At 41.0% G+C, this 12,807-nt stretch overlaps 1 protein-coding gene and 1 long non-coding RNA gene across 8 annotated transcripts in view; one reads left to right on the plus strand and one right to left on the minus strand.

Moving 5' to 3' along the window:
• Nucleotides 1-5,107, plus strand: part of NDNF (neuron derived neurotrophic factor) — a 28,228-nt gene extending 23,121 nt beyond the window's left edge. For all 7 annotated transcript variants that reach the window (XM_068941671.1, XM_068941674.1, XM_068941673.1 and 4 more), the window contains exons 3-4: nucleotides 553-677; nucleotides 1,710-5,107. In XM_068941671.1, the coding sequence (XP_068797772.1) occupies nucleotides 553-677; nucleotides 1,710-3,103 (1,519 nt within the window). In that variant the 3' untranslated portion in view covers nucleotides 3,104-5,107. The remainder of the gene's footprint in view (nucleotides 1-552; nucleotides 678-1,709) is intronic.
• Nucleotides 1-12,807, minus strand: part of LOC104144054 (uncharacterized) — a 35,468-nt gene that overhangs the window by 641 nt on the left and 22,020 nt on the right. The gene's annotated exons all lie outside the window — the stretch shown is intronic.

The raw sequence follows: 12,807 nt of genomic DNA on the forward strand, positions 1-12,807 counted from the left end.
ACTTCCCTCCTCGTATCACACACCTCCCTAAGCTTTCATAGATGGGAAACATTTTATAATAAACACCATATAGTGCTTTGTGGGAGAGGAGGAGAGGGGAGGAAAAGGCAGACAGCTGAATCTATATGTGCTTCTAGGGTCCTTACCTCGATGTATCAGAAAAAGCCTGATACTCCTAAGTTTCAGGAAAGATCCTGTTTCCCTCATTTACACCTTTGTGACCATTTATTCCTATATATATAGGTAAGGTAGGGGTAAGAAGTGAAGCTGATGGAGGGGAGGGCAGAAGGCGAGAAACCCCCCTGCCATGACTTGACAAGTGAGTGTGAAATCTGCAGCACTGTGTTAGTGCGGGGAGTTTAGCCCCCACCTCTTTAACTCTTGCCCACCATCCTCTCCATACCCCCCCCATATATGTATGCTCTTGCCTGTAAGTAACACTTTTGTCTCTGTTGCCCCACCAAGATGAACCTTGATAATGTAAAGTCAGTCCCTGATGGCTGGTTGCTTTCAGAATTTATTAATGTTATGGGTTTGTTAACCTTCCCCTAGGTATTTCTTTGTGGTTGAAGAGGACAACACTCCCTTAGCAGTGACAGTGACACCATGCGATGCCCCTCTGGAGTGGAAACTGAGTGTGCAAGAGCTCCCGGAGGAAGCCAGTGGAGAAGGTTCAGGTAACAAACCGTCAAAGACTTCCCTTGCACCTCAGAGACCTACTTTTCTCCTGGATTCAAAGGCTCTCAAATCAGTCTCAGTGTGATGCTGAGAGTTTCACAGCAGGCCCGTATTTGTGATCTCCTACTGTTTGGACCTTCAGCCCCAATCCTGCTTTTGTGCAGGAAACTGGCAGCAGGTAGCAACATGAGAAGAGCTGTGCTTGAGTTAAATCAGTTTCTGGTGAACTAAGCATACATAGGTCAGAAAATAAATGTTGAAAAACTAAGAAGTGAATTAATGAAAAGACCTGTGGGAGCTCCATGTTGTACAGCAGTAACATAAAACATAAAAGCTGAGGGTATGATTATAGACTGCACTGGATGTTGCCACAACAAACGTTATCTGCCCAGCCTAACTCGGTTTCACTGGGGGCTTTGCTGGGGGCTGCGTACGCAAGATAAGAACTGAAGAGACAGGGAGTTGCATTCCAGCTCCTTTGAGGGACTCATTCATAGGCACACTTAAAGCTGATGTGGAGATAGTAACATAAATTCCTACTCGAGTGAGAAAATGTCATTGTCTTCCAGAACCTCTAATGCAAGTGCTGAATGCCATACACACCAGACTGTATTGGGATAGTCACCCCTCTGCCTTCACTGTAGTTAGGCACATGGCTTTAGAGTGGCTCAAAGGACCAAAGCTAAGGGCCCAAGGCCAGAGACAGATGGTGGAGCTGGTGCCTCCTGGGGAACTGTAGGGCACTTCCAAGACGGGTGCTTGAAGTAGCCTAATGGAGGGTATTAATCACCCTCCATGAGGATCCATTAATACTGATCAGATGTGATTTCCGTTGCATTTTTTTAACTTGCTCGCCAAACCAGCTTACCTGTCTGTGACAGAAGTAATGATTATATATTCCTCAGAAGAGAAAACCTTCCTTTTTATCTCATTTTTGTACTTTACACAGAAGTGTCTTCTGGAGTTTTATTTTCTCATATTTGCAGATCTTTCCATGTCTGTATAAATATCTTTCTTTGCTTACAATCTAGGTGAACCAGAACCTCTTGAGCAGCAGAAACAGCAGATTACTAATGAAGAGGGCACAGAGCTGTTCTCTTATAAAGGCAACGATGTTGAGTATTTTGTGTCCTCTAGTTCCCCATCTGGTTTGTACCAACTAGATCTGCTGTCAACAGAGAAGGATACACATTTTAAAGTGTATGCAACCACTACTCCAGAATCAGACCAACCTTACCCTGAATTACCTTATGATCCTAGAATTGATGTCACTTCTCTGGGACGTACAACAGTGACACTAGCATGGAAACCAAGTCCCACCGCCTCGTTACTGAAACAGCCAATTCAGTATTGCATAGTCATCAATAAAGAACACAATTTCAAAAGCCTCTGTGCTGTTGAAGCCAAACTCAGTTCTGATGATGCCTTCATGATGGCTCCAAAACCAGGTCTGGATTTCAGTCCGTTTGACTTTGCCCTTTTTGGCTTCCCTTCAGACAACAACTCGGGCAAAGAACGTGGTTTCCTAAAATCATCATCAAAGTTTGGGCGCCAAATGTCTTCAAAGCCAAGAGTTGACCTGCATAAGATTTGCATTGGGAACAAGAACATCTTCACAGTGTCTGATCTGAAACCTGATACGCAGTACTACTTTGACATGTTTGCAGTAAATACTAACACTAACATGAGCACTGCATACGTTGGCACCTTTGCCAGAACAAAGGAGGAGGCTAAACAGAAGACAGTTGAACTGAAGGATGGCAAAGTAACAGATGTATTTATCAAGAGAAAGGGAGCTAAATTTCTACGGTTTGCTCCTGTCTCATCTCACCAAAAAGTCACCTTCTCTGTTCACTCGTGCCTGGATGCTGTTCAGATCCAAGTTAGAAGAGATGGAAAACTTCTGTTGTCTCAGAATGTTGAAGGTGTACGGCAGTTTCAGCTTCGAGGAAAAGCAAAAGCTAAATATTTAATTAGGCTGAAAGGAAGCAAAAAAGGTGCTTCCATGTTGAAGATTTTGGCTACAACAAGGCCTAATAAGCAGTCATTTCCTTCTCTTCCTGAAGATACGAGAATCAAAGCCTTCGACAAACTTCGCACGTGTTCTTCTGTTACGGTGGCATGGCTAGGGACACAAGAGAGAAACAAATTCTGCATCTATAAAAAGGAAGTGGATGATAATTTTAATGAAGAGCAGAAGAAAAGAGAGCAGAACCAGTGCTTGGGTCCAGATACAAGGAAGAAATCAGAAAAGGTTCTCTGTAAATACTTTCACAGCCAGAATATACAGAAAGCAGTTACCACAGAGACAATTCGAGGCCTGCAGCCTGGCAAATCCTACCTGCTGGATGTTTATGTCATAGGGCATGGAGGGCACTCTGTTAAATATCAGAGCAAATTGGTGAAAACAAGGAAGTTCTGTTAGTGCCCCTGGACAGAGAAATATATGGAACTCCAATCTGAACATTATCCTACTTTAAGTATACAGATTGACTACTTGCACAGCTGAGAAGTTGTGACCTTTATTTGTACTGTGTAGAAAAGATATCAACTTGTATATTTATGTTTACATAAGTAATTGTTTGGAGGAACTGAGGCTGGTGCTTTCTGGTAGCATCTCACAGTTGTATTATCACGTGTCCAGTGACCCACATGTGACGCTCAATAGATGTCCAAGGTAGCAGGAAACCTTGAAGGAACTGGCACCCCTTTGCTTCCATATTGCATGAACTGCTTCTAAATTATTTTATTACTTAAAAGCCTGAGATAAATCAGTCATCTACTTTATTATTTACACTCAAAAAACACAGTCACACACCCTTTCTCTCAGTGTAGATGGTAGGGTTTCTGTAAATTATTTTATAGAGTCTTGTTTTAAATGTTTATGTTTCTTTGATTGTAAACTATTGAAATCTCTCTCCATTAAAATACAGATCTAAACTAAGTATTAACTGGGCTGCACATGAATCAGTTTCATTGCTAATGTAAATTCTTACCTAGCTCATTTTCATGTTTAAATACTGTATGTATTTCATGTACAAAGTTGCCATAACGTTATATTCCTGTACATAAATTAAAAATATTAGATTATATATCGTTTCTTTTTTCTTGACATTCTAAGGGGGAAGATAGACTTGGGAACAAAACAGGTATGCTGAAACTTAAACTGAATTCAGCTAGGACATGCCTCTTTGTTGTTGTTGTTCTTAATGTTTTTGGGAAAGGTGACTGAAGTATGGTAGAATTACTCAAGTTATGGAGTCAGTGGTTAAAATTCTGCAAAGGAGCACAGGACATTGAATGAGAGGTATTTCAGGCATATGTTGGGACTGCTGTGATCTAAGTGCTAAAGGAATAGGACAGCACAGGAGACCTTTCGTTGTCCTGGGTGAGGACAGATCCTCTTTTGTTGCAGCTGCGAGCGCTGCCAGCACTTAGCATTGCTCAGGAGCTCTCAGTCTGATTTGCGCAGACCATACCATTCAAACATGTAACATAGCAGTGGACTAGTTGTTTTTTTGGTAGATTATCATTGAAATCATTTGCATTCTGGATTCTGCTGGTTTCTACCACAGTAATAACAAGCTGAGAGGATTTTCTTTTATACTGACAAGAATTGTAGCACTGAAAAAAAAAGTATACTTTCATTTAAATTGCATTTCCATTGTGTAGATTTCTTTAAAACATTAAATGTCTGCATCTCATCTTTCCTAAATTTTCTTATTTGTTTTTTTTTTTTAGTGTCACCTTCATTGACTCAGAAAATTGTACAGAGCTTAATAGAAAACACGCTTCTGAGAAGCGACTAGAACAGCACCATTTGAAATGGCTAAGAGGAGGATACATATAACATCTGTCCCAATATTATAGTATGGTTCAGAGCCTCAGAATGGATCACTGAGACTTATTTTTTCTTGGTCCCGTCATATGTATTAGTCCAAACTGTTGGGTGCAGCACTTAGGCAGTAGATGTCAGGGCTTATTCGAATGCAGTTGCTCTCTCTCCCTTAGGTGCCTTTCAGCAAAACTTGTTTGGACTCTCACTGCTGTGACTGTGGCACTTACAGTCCCCTTGGGCTCTGACAACACCCGTGGAGAAACTGGGGAATGAGGGAAGGGGGCCAGAACTCACATAAAGATGGAAAGCAGATTCCTCTTAGACTGCTCATAGGAGAGACAAGAACTCTCCATCCCTGTGGAGGTGATCTCCCACGGATGAGCTCTTCAGGATTTCTGTTCTACTGCCCCTCAGCACAGTGTAGACTGGGGGGATCATCAGCAGGGTTTTGTGGCTGCACGAGCTCCCACTTACTCCTGTATGTAGAGTTTGTTGTTATGATTCTAAGACACAAATACTCTATGAAGACTGAACAGAAAATGGCTGCTGTGTTTAATGTGATTATATAATAAACCTAATTATTGAAATTTATATTTCTCTGTAGATGATCTCCTCTCCTCATTTGAAAACATCTTTGTAATTTCTTAAAGCTAATGGCTTCAGTAGAACACTGCCTGCTAGATCACCATGACAGGACATAGGTAAGCAGCGGATCACGACAGCTGGGAATCCCAGAAGAACAGGACTATGATACTAGTGTTTAATCACTGCTTGCCAGGGAGATGCTTTCCCTACATTTTACTGTCCAAAAATCCACTGAATCGTACCATTAGAAATCAACACTTGAATTTTTAAAGCATTTCTCTGTTCACTGGTGCCATTTCTGTTCGGAATCATGCCTCTTCCAGTGGCCTAATTCCAGTGTTTACTTGAAAATATATGTTTTTATGACCATTCCAGGTCAGTGCGTTCCCTTTAGCCAGCTTTCTGTTTGGGATTGCATGCACTTGGCTTTTCTACCTGCCAACTACTTATTTTTGTAGTAGGTCACAGAATGAAAAACTTTCCAAAAATGCATGCATCTTCACTCTACTTGAGCACTACATTTTCATAGAAAAATGTCACAAAATATGGTGCTCTTTTTCCTGATAGAATTCTTTTCCCAAAGAATTAGTTCTATTTTTTAATTCTGAATAATATCAAGATCATACCAGTATCACACCTACCAGTCATCCTTTTATTAATCAGATCTTAATGGATTCAAATGGGTCTGAGAGGCAGATTTATTTCGAAGGATGACGTAAAAATAAGGACACCAATGTTTGTAAGGAAAATATAATAGTTAGCCTTGCCTAAGTGGGAGGTGACTGAAGTACATTTTTAAAGTAAATTAGATATCTCTTAGAAAAGCTCTGGACTGAGCATTTGTAAAGCGCAGTGCCCACATAAGGAGTAATAGTGTGGGTGACTGAAGAGCTTTCCTCGTACTGTGCCCCATCATTGCCACTCAGTCTGGACATGAACACAGTTCAGATTTTCCGTTGCCCCAGGCTCTGGCTTACTGCATCACAGACTTACAGCTTTCTGTCCACTCAGTCTACAGACTTATGGGCCACAGAACAACAGTAACTTTGAGCTGCTGCTCTACATGGGACCTGAAGCAGTCACCAATTTGGAGCCTGTTACTAATCCACTCTCACACCTGTATCCCTAGTTTCACGTCAAAACAGATATGAGTAACTTAATGGATAACATGGATAGAGATTTGTGATCTCTATCCACAAGATCTCTCTTTGTAGATCTCTATCTACAAGAAAAAAAGAAGGCATATGAAATAGCTATACAACTATATATATAATCATATAAAAACTTCTTTAGTTTTTTTTTTTTTTTTTTAAGAACAGGGTTTGAGACGTAATAGAAACGTGAACTTGCAAACAGAAAGTTAAACAGAGTTCAGCATTTGTACTGATAATGTGTCTTATGGGGAACAAATGCCTTGCTGGACTCTGCAGCTGAGGAACAGGGAGGGCTATGGGAATACAGAACACTGAGGTCCACACTGGTGACAGCTCCTCATTAAGGCATATCTACTGTCAGAAAGTGTAATAGAGATGTCCTTCCTGTACATATTTTTATTGTTTGTTTGCTTCAAAACCAGTAAGAGAGTCACTGAGCCTTTGCATGCCACAGCAAGATAATCTTCAGCATCTTCATCGGTCAAAGCAGAGCTTATCTAATTCTATTGATTTACTTACTGACGAATCTGGCAGCAGCCTTACAATATAAGCTTCAAACAGCCCAAAGGACAAAATAGTCCATGAGTAACAGAACACAAGTTAAAGTCATGACAGTAGCAAAACTGGAGACTAAACCAATCGGTTACACACAGCGTATATTTTCATGTCAAGACCGCCAGTTGTAAAAGCATAAGCAGAGCCATATTTGTTTGGGTTCTAACTAGCAATGTTAAGACAGAACCTACCAGGAGACACAATCTTGACACAGAACAGCAAACGTGGTCTTACCATAGCAGCTGGCAAAATAACACCACGATAGTTGTTGATGCGCAAAGTCCTTTGAATAGTTAGCTTTGAAGTCATCATATTTGAATGTATTCCGCTAAATGGGATGCGAAAATGCATATCATCTAATTCAGTATATACACAGCGATGAGCAATTGCATACCAGGAATCTTGGACTCTTCTTTCTGTCCCTCTCTGCTTGGAAACCTATCCATAAAACTTGGTGATAAAGAGAGCAGAGAGCACCTTGAATTTGTGGCAACAAACCCATCTTTATGCCAACTGACCACACAGATCTGCATAGCACAGCCAGTAATTTGGGATCTCAGTACTACATGTATGAATTCAAATTAATGTTACTTCAGAGTACTGTTCATTTAAGAAGTAAAGACACATTTCAATAGAGCAAATCATTTACATTTGCTTGTACTGAGTATGGACCTTTAGGCTGAAGGCTGGTATTCACTATGAAAAGCTTTTACTGCAGGTTAAAGGGCTAGCAGTCATTAAATGTTATTCACATACTAGTAAGTTCTTGGTCTTTGACATATGAAAAGCCAGCTTTCAACTGTTTTCACCTACCCCTGTTTGGCTATATTAGAAAAGCCAGCTTTTATACTTTCCACAAGTGATACTCATTTTTATCTTATCTTGCAAAAAATAAACTGCTACTAATAACAACAGCAGACCTTGTACTTGAGAGTGCAATGTTTAGATCCAAATTCAAATTGTTATGTAGTTATGTTAATCTGGTCAGGACTGTTCCTAGGTTTTAAGGCCACTTTTAATGAGCACTTCAAATTAAAGAATTACTTCAGGGAGACCTTCATTTTCTGTCTCAGATAAAAGAACCCAAACCTAAATTTAGGGATGAATGCATATTGTATCTTCCCACTTGCCTGGCACCAGTAACATAATTCAAGTTTCAGAAGTGTTGTGTCTGCTCACAGTGCTTTTGTCTGCTTCAGAAGTGCAAGCCCATTTCCCACAGAAGTCAAACACACTCGCTCTGGGCATAATGAATGAAATTAGCAAACAAAGAAAATATGCTGCAGAGGGTTACTTCGCTGAAAGCGCTGTATACTGGTTTCTTGGTCCAGGGGCCCTATTCACCAAGCAGTATGTCTAGCAATTTTCCTTGGTTTGTGCATCAACTTGATTTGTAGCTACCCAGTGCAATTAATCAGTCCTTATCTTGTAATGTGAGGCTCTCTGTCCACACAGGGACCTGCTGTGGTTGGAAATCTGCGTAGGGGCAGGGGTTTCTCTAAGCCGGTCTCATTTCAGGATTTGTGCTTTAAAATATGAAGCCCTCAAGACAGTATAAGGACCATGTGAATGGACAGCATTTGATAAATAATTTGTGTGGGTTAATTTAAACTGTTCCTCTGGCCACAAATGTATTTGATTTGACTATTAGGAAGAGGCAGGCTCTTTGCCTTCTTTTTCCCTCAAGTAGTAAATTGTATTCTTCTTAACCAGAAAATATTTGCCTACAGCGGAATAAAGTGGACTATTTAGTGAAATGTGTATTCTCACTCTGTTACCTTCTTCCAGTGTTACTGTGCAAGCATTCCCGCAGGTCCAATGAACAGACAAAATCTTGAACCATGCAAAGAAAATATTTGATGAGATTTTTGGATGCCAAACTATACAAGAGGCTCTTGCCTTAGTGTGGAAAGTTAGGAAGGACAAGAGTAGTCCTTCTAGTAGACAAGACAAGAGAGTAGACAAGAGACTCTTGTTGAGTAGACAAGAGAGGAGGTATTAACATTTTCTTTTATGTCCTTTTCCAGTTCTTAATACTTGCTATTGCTTAAAAGGTCTCCGGGCATTCCAGTGACAATAAAAGGGGCAAGAGGAGTGTGAATGTTTATTCTTGCCTATTGTACAACCTTTATGTTCTTGCCTATTACTTCTTGCCTCTGGTTTTCACTTAAACACATCTACTTAAGGTGCATTAGAATAAGATGCATAGTTTTGCACAATAAACAAACTCAGAGCAATTTCACTTCACAGATTCAGAGAATGGCGAAGGTCGGAAGGGACCTCTGGAGATCATCTAGTCCAGCCCCCCTGCTCATGCAGGGTCCTCTAGAGCACACTGCACAGGATTGCGTCCAGGTGGCTTTTGAATATCTCCAGGGAAGGAGACTCCACAAACTCCCTGGGCAACCTGTTCCAGTGCTTTGTCACTCTCACAGGAAAGAAGTTTTTCCTCATGTTCAGATGGAACTGCCTGTGTGTCAGTTCGTACCGTTGCCTCTTGTCCTGTCTCTGGGCACCACTGAGAAGAGTCTGGCCTCATCCTCTCGACACCCTCTCTTCAGATACTTGAACACATTGATCAGATCCCCCCTCAGTCTTCTCTTCTCCGGGCTCAACAGTCCCAGCTCTCTTAGCCTTTCCTTGTAGCAGAAATGCTCCAGTCCCCTCATCATCTTCGTAGCCCTCTGCTGGATTCTCTCCAGTAGTGCCATGTCCTTCTTGTACTGGGGAGCCCAGAATTGGACACAACACTCCAGATGTGGCCTCCCCAGGGCTGAGTAGAGGGGGAGGATCACCTCCCTCGACATGCTGGCAACACTCTTCCTAATGCAGCCCAGGATCCCGTTGGCCCTCTTGGCCGCAAAGGCACATTGCTGGCTCATGGTCAACTTGTTCACCAGGACTCCCAGGTCCTTCTCTGCAGAGCTGCTTTCCAGCAGGTCAACCCCTAGCCTGTCCTGGTGCCTGGGGTTATTCCTCCCTGGGTGCAGGACCCTGCACTTGCCTTTGTTGAACTTCAGGCAGTTCCACTCTGCCCATCTCTCCAATTTCCTCCACTGGGAGTAAAGTAGCAATAATCTAGAAAAGTGTGGGGCCATGGCATGCCAGCAAAGCCACCTATTGAGGCTATGGAAACCTGAGGACTTGTAAAAATCCCTTCTCTGCGGACCTTCCCTCTTGCATCAACTTTTTATGGTAAGATGGATACAAAATAAAACCACACGAAAGACAATGATTTTTTTCTGTGTGCTTTAGCCTGACTTGCACTGCTTTGAGTGCCTGCACAAAGGGCAAGGCAGCTGTGCAGGGAAATGTCAGCCTGCTCTCGAAAGCTGTGGCTCCCCCCAGCTCCACTGAGCCTGGGAGGATGCAGCTGGGCTTCATTACCAACCTCACCACTGGGGCCAAGTGACCCTGCTTCCTTTAACAAGCCTTTTAACATGAACTATAAAAGATGCCTGTCCTGCCTCAGGAGGAGGGAAGATAAGAGTGAGTTGTTAGGGGTAGGTGAGTGGGTTGGTGGGGTTTTTTTGTTTTTTGTTTTTGTTTTTTTTGGTTTTTTTGGGGGGGGGTTTGGGGTTTTTTTTTGCTATTTAAGTGAAAGGGAAGTTTTCAGATCTGCAGGGGTTTGTTTTTGGTTTTTAGCTCTGCTAGGGAGGATGTTTCTTAGTGTGATACTGGAATTTCAGCCAGTTGTTTGGGAGTAACTTGTAAGTGTGGCCCTGTCAAAAAGACATTTCCTTATTCTTCCCTTCTTTTGTTTGAGAAGCCTTTCTAATTCTTACTTGCATTAGATCTCCTGAGCCACCTAACTTCATACTTAGAAGGTTTCATATAAACTATGATAATTTTTTTAACATAACTTTTTTTCCTGGAGCTTTTTTCTGCTTTTTGAATGAGCAGTGAGTAAGTACTTTGTCATAATTGCCTTGCTAATGTAACTGCAAAACTGTTGAAGGGTTGGTACAGAGGAAATAATTAATTTCACTTTTTTTTGGGGGGGGGTGATAATGGTGGGTTGTTATTCATGTAAAACTAAGTGGGCTTTACTATGCTGATTCTTTCCAGCTGTCTTGTACATCTCAGCTTTGCCTATATTTCTATACTAGGCTGAAATAGGTCAGATTATTCTGACACAGTAGTAAGGACAGCCTGTAGGCTGCTTAGGGCTACAGGTATTCAGAGGCTTAAACCCTATTGCCCTTAATAGGGATTGAGCTAAATGTGTCTGTGTGTGACTACTCATTCTGCTTGCTTGTTTAGTTTAAATACAATCATGATGATCAAAAAAGCTAGATACATGCTTAGTGCTTGAAATCTGATATACAAATGTTAAGTAAATTCTTCTCAAAAAAATAATTCCTTTCTCAACTTTTCCTGTGTCAGAGGCATGAGTGTTTTCCCTAATGTTAGTACACCATGTAAGTATTACTGGAAAACAATTTTTTGCTTCAGAGGAGCTGAAGTGAAATCTTCACCCTTTTGAAGTCAATGGGTTTTGTTCTTGACTTCATAAATCTTGCATTTGTGTAAATGGCTTCAGTTCAGGCAGCCCTAAAAAGGCCATGTCCTAAATTCAGCAGATGCTAACACATCTTTCTATTATGACAAATGGCTTGGTATGTACAGATGAGTTTTAGGGGAGACTTTTCTAGAAAGCACCAGTTCTTGTCAAAGTTATGCCTACTAATTCTGTTGATAGAGTCCAGCTGTCACTGAACACTTTTGAAGAACCTGCCCTAGGTATGCTGGATGCCAAGCAAATGATGGCAGACACAGAATTTCACGAGGTGGTTTTGACAGGAGAAGTTAAATGCTATTTGTCTCTTATGTTGCATATGAGATTCTTAACAAACTTCAGTAATATCTAGTACAACACCTGCTAGAAGTAACTAGGCATGTACCTAGTTATTTCACTTCAAGTGAAATCTGTATTTGTGGCAACAGGCAATGAAATATGCGCTGTAAAATTCTGCTCCAATGGCTTAGTTTAAATAAGTGTTGATAGGATTATTAAACTTATGTGTACCTTCCTAAATAACTTGAATTCTTATTTTAATTATGTCAAAATTCTTTTTTTCAGTTTAACGAGTCCTTCAGGGAATGGCCTGACAGACTATGTTAGTCTGATGACAAGATAGTGACTCTGGAGGTGCTACAGTAGGACTGTCTCTTTGTTAAATCACAAACGGGAAAGACTACATTAGCTTGCTTTGCTTTCTTGGCTTGGGATAAGAGAAACAGAACCTGGATTAGAAAATGATCTGATGTCTGGTGCTCAGTGGTTTAACATAGTTCCCGATTCATATCTATTTTAATACCTGTGCTCTTCTAAACCTCGGGTTGCACAGTATTTCAGGTGAAACTGAGAGATACAGAATAAAGGCTGAGACAAAAATGTTTCGTTAGTACTTAATTTTAGGTTTACTTTTAACTTTCAATTAAATTGCAATTGAAATTGCAATTTCTGTAAATGTTAGCGTAACGACGCACACACTTCTGCTTCACTTTCCCAACTTCTTGCCCCTTCAACTGCTGTTATGTGTATGTTGCATTTTGTTGTTGAGCTGCAGCAGCTGTTTCTGTGTAATTTAAACCTATATGTTGAGGAAAAGCTAGGTTTTCACATCATTTTCTTATTAAACTTTTTCTGCAGTAGTTCTGTGTCAGTGAGGCAAGTCTTTCATTTGTTGTTTTAGGTACTGTATGGATTTTGCAGTTTGCTTAGAGTCGAAGTGAAGCTGTGAAAGGCTACGATAGCAATTGGTACAATTTAGAGATGGTTTAGTCTTCTAAAACAAGTGTTTAGACTGGTTTACAAACTTGTGGGATTAATCCTGTTGGGGATGCAAGTTCTTGCTTCATTTCAGGTGTTCAGTGGTATCAAATTCTCCTTTTGGAAGGATGCTTTATCACTTCTCTGAAGTCCATGTAACTGGTCATAGCAATCACAATCCTCAGCTTGCCTGGTCAACCACTGCTGACCTCAGGGTGTAT

The sequence above is a fragment of the Struthio camelus genome, chromosome 4 (assembly GCF_040807025.1).
Source record: "Struthio camelus isolate bStrCam1 chromosome 4, bStrCam1.hap1, whole genome shotgun sequence".
Taxonomy (NCBI): domain Eukaryota; kingdom Metazoa; phylum Chordata; class Aves; order Struthioniformes; family Struthionidae; genus Struthio; species Struthio camelus.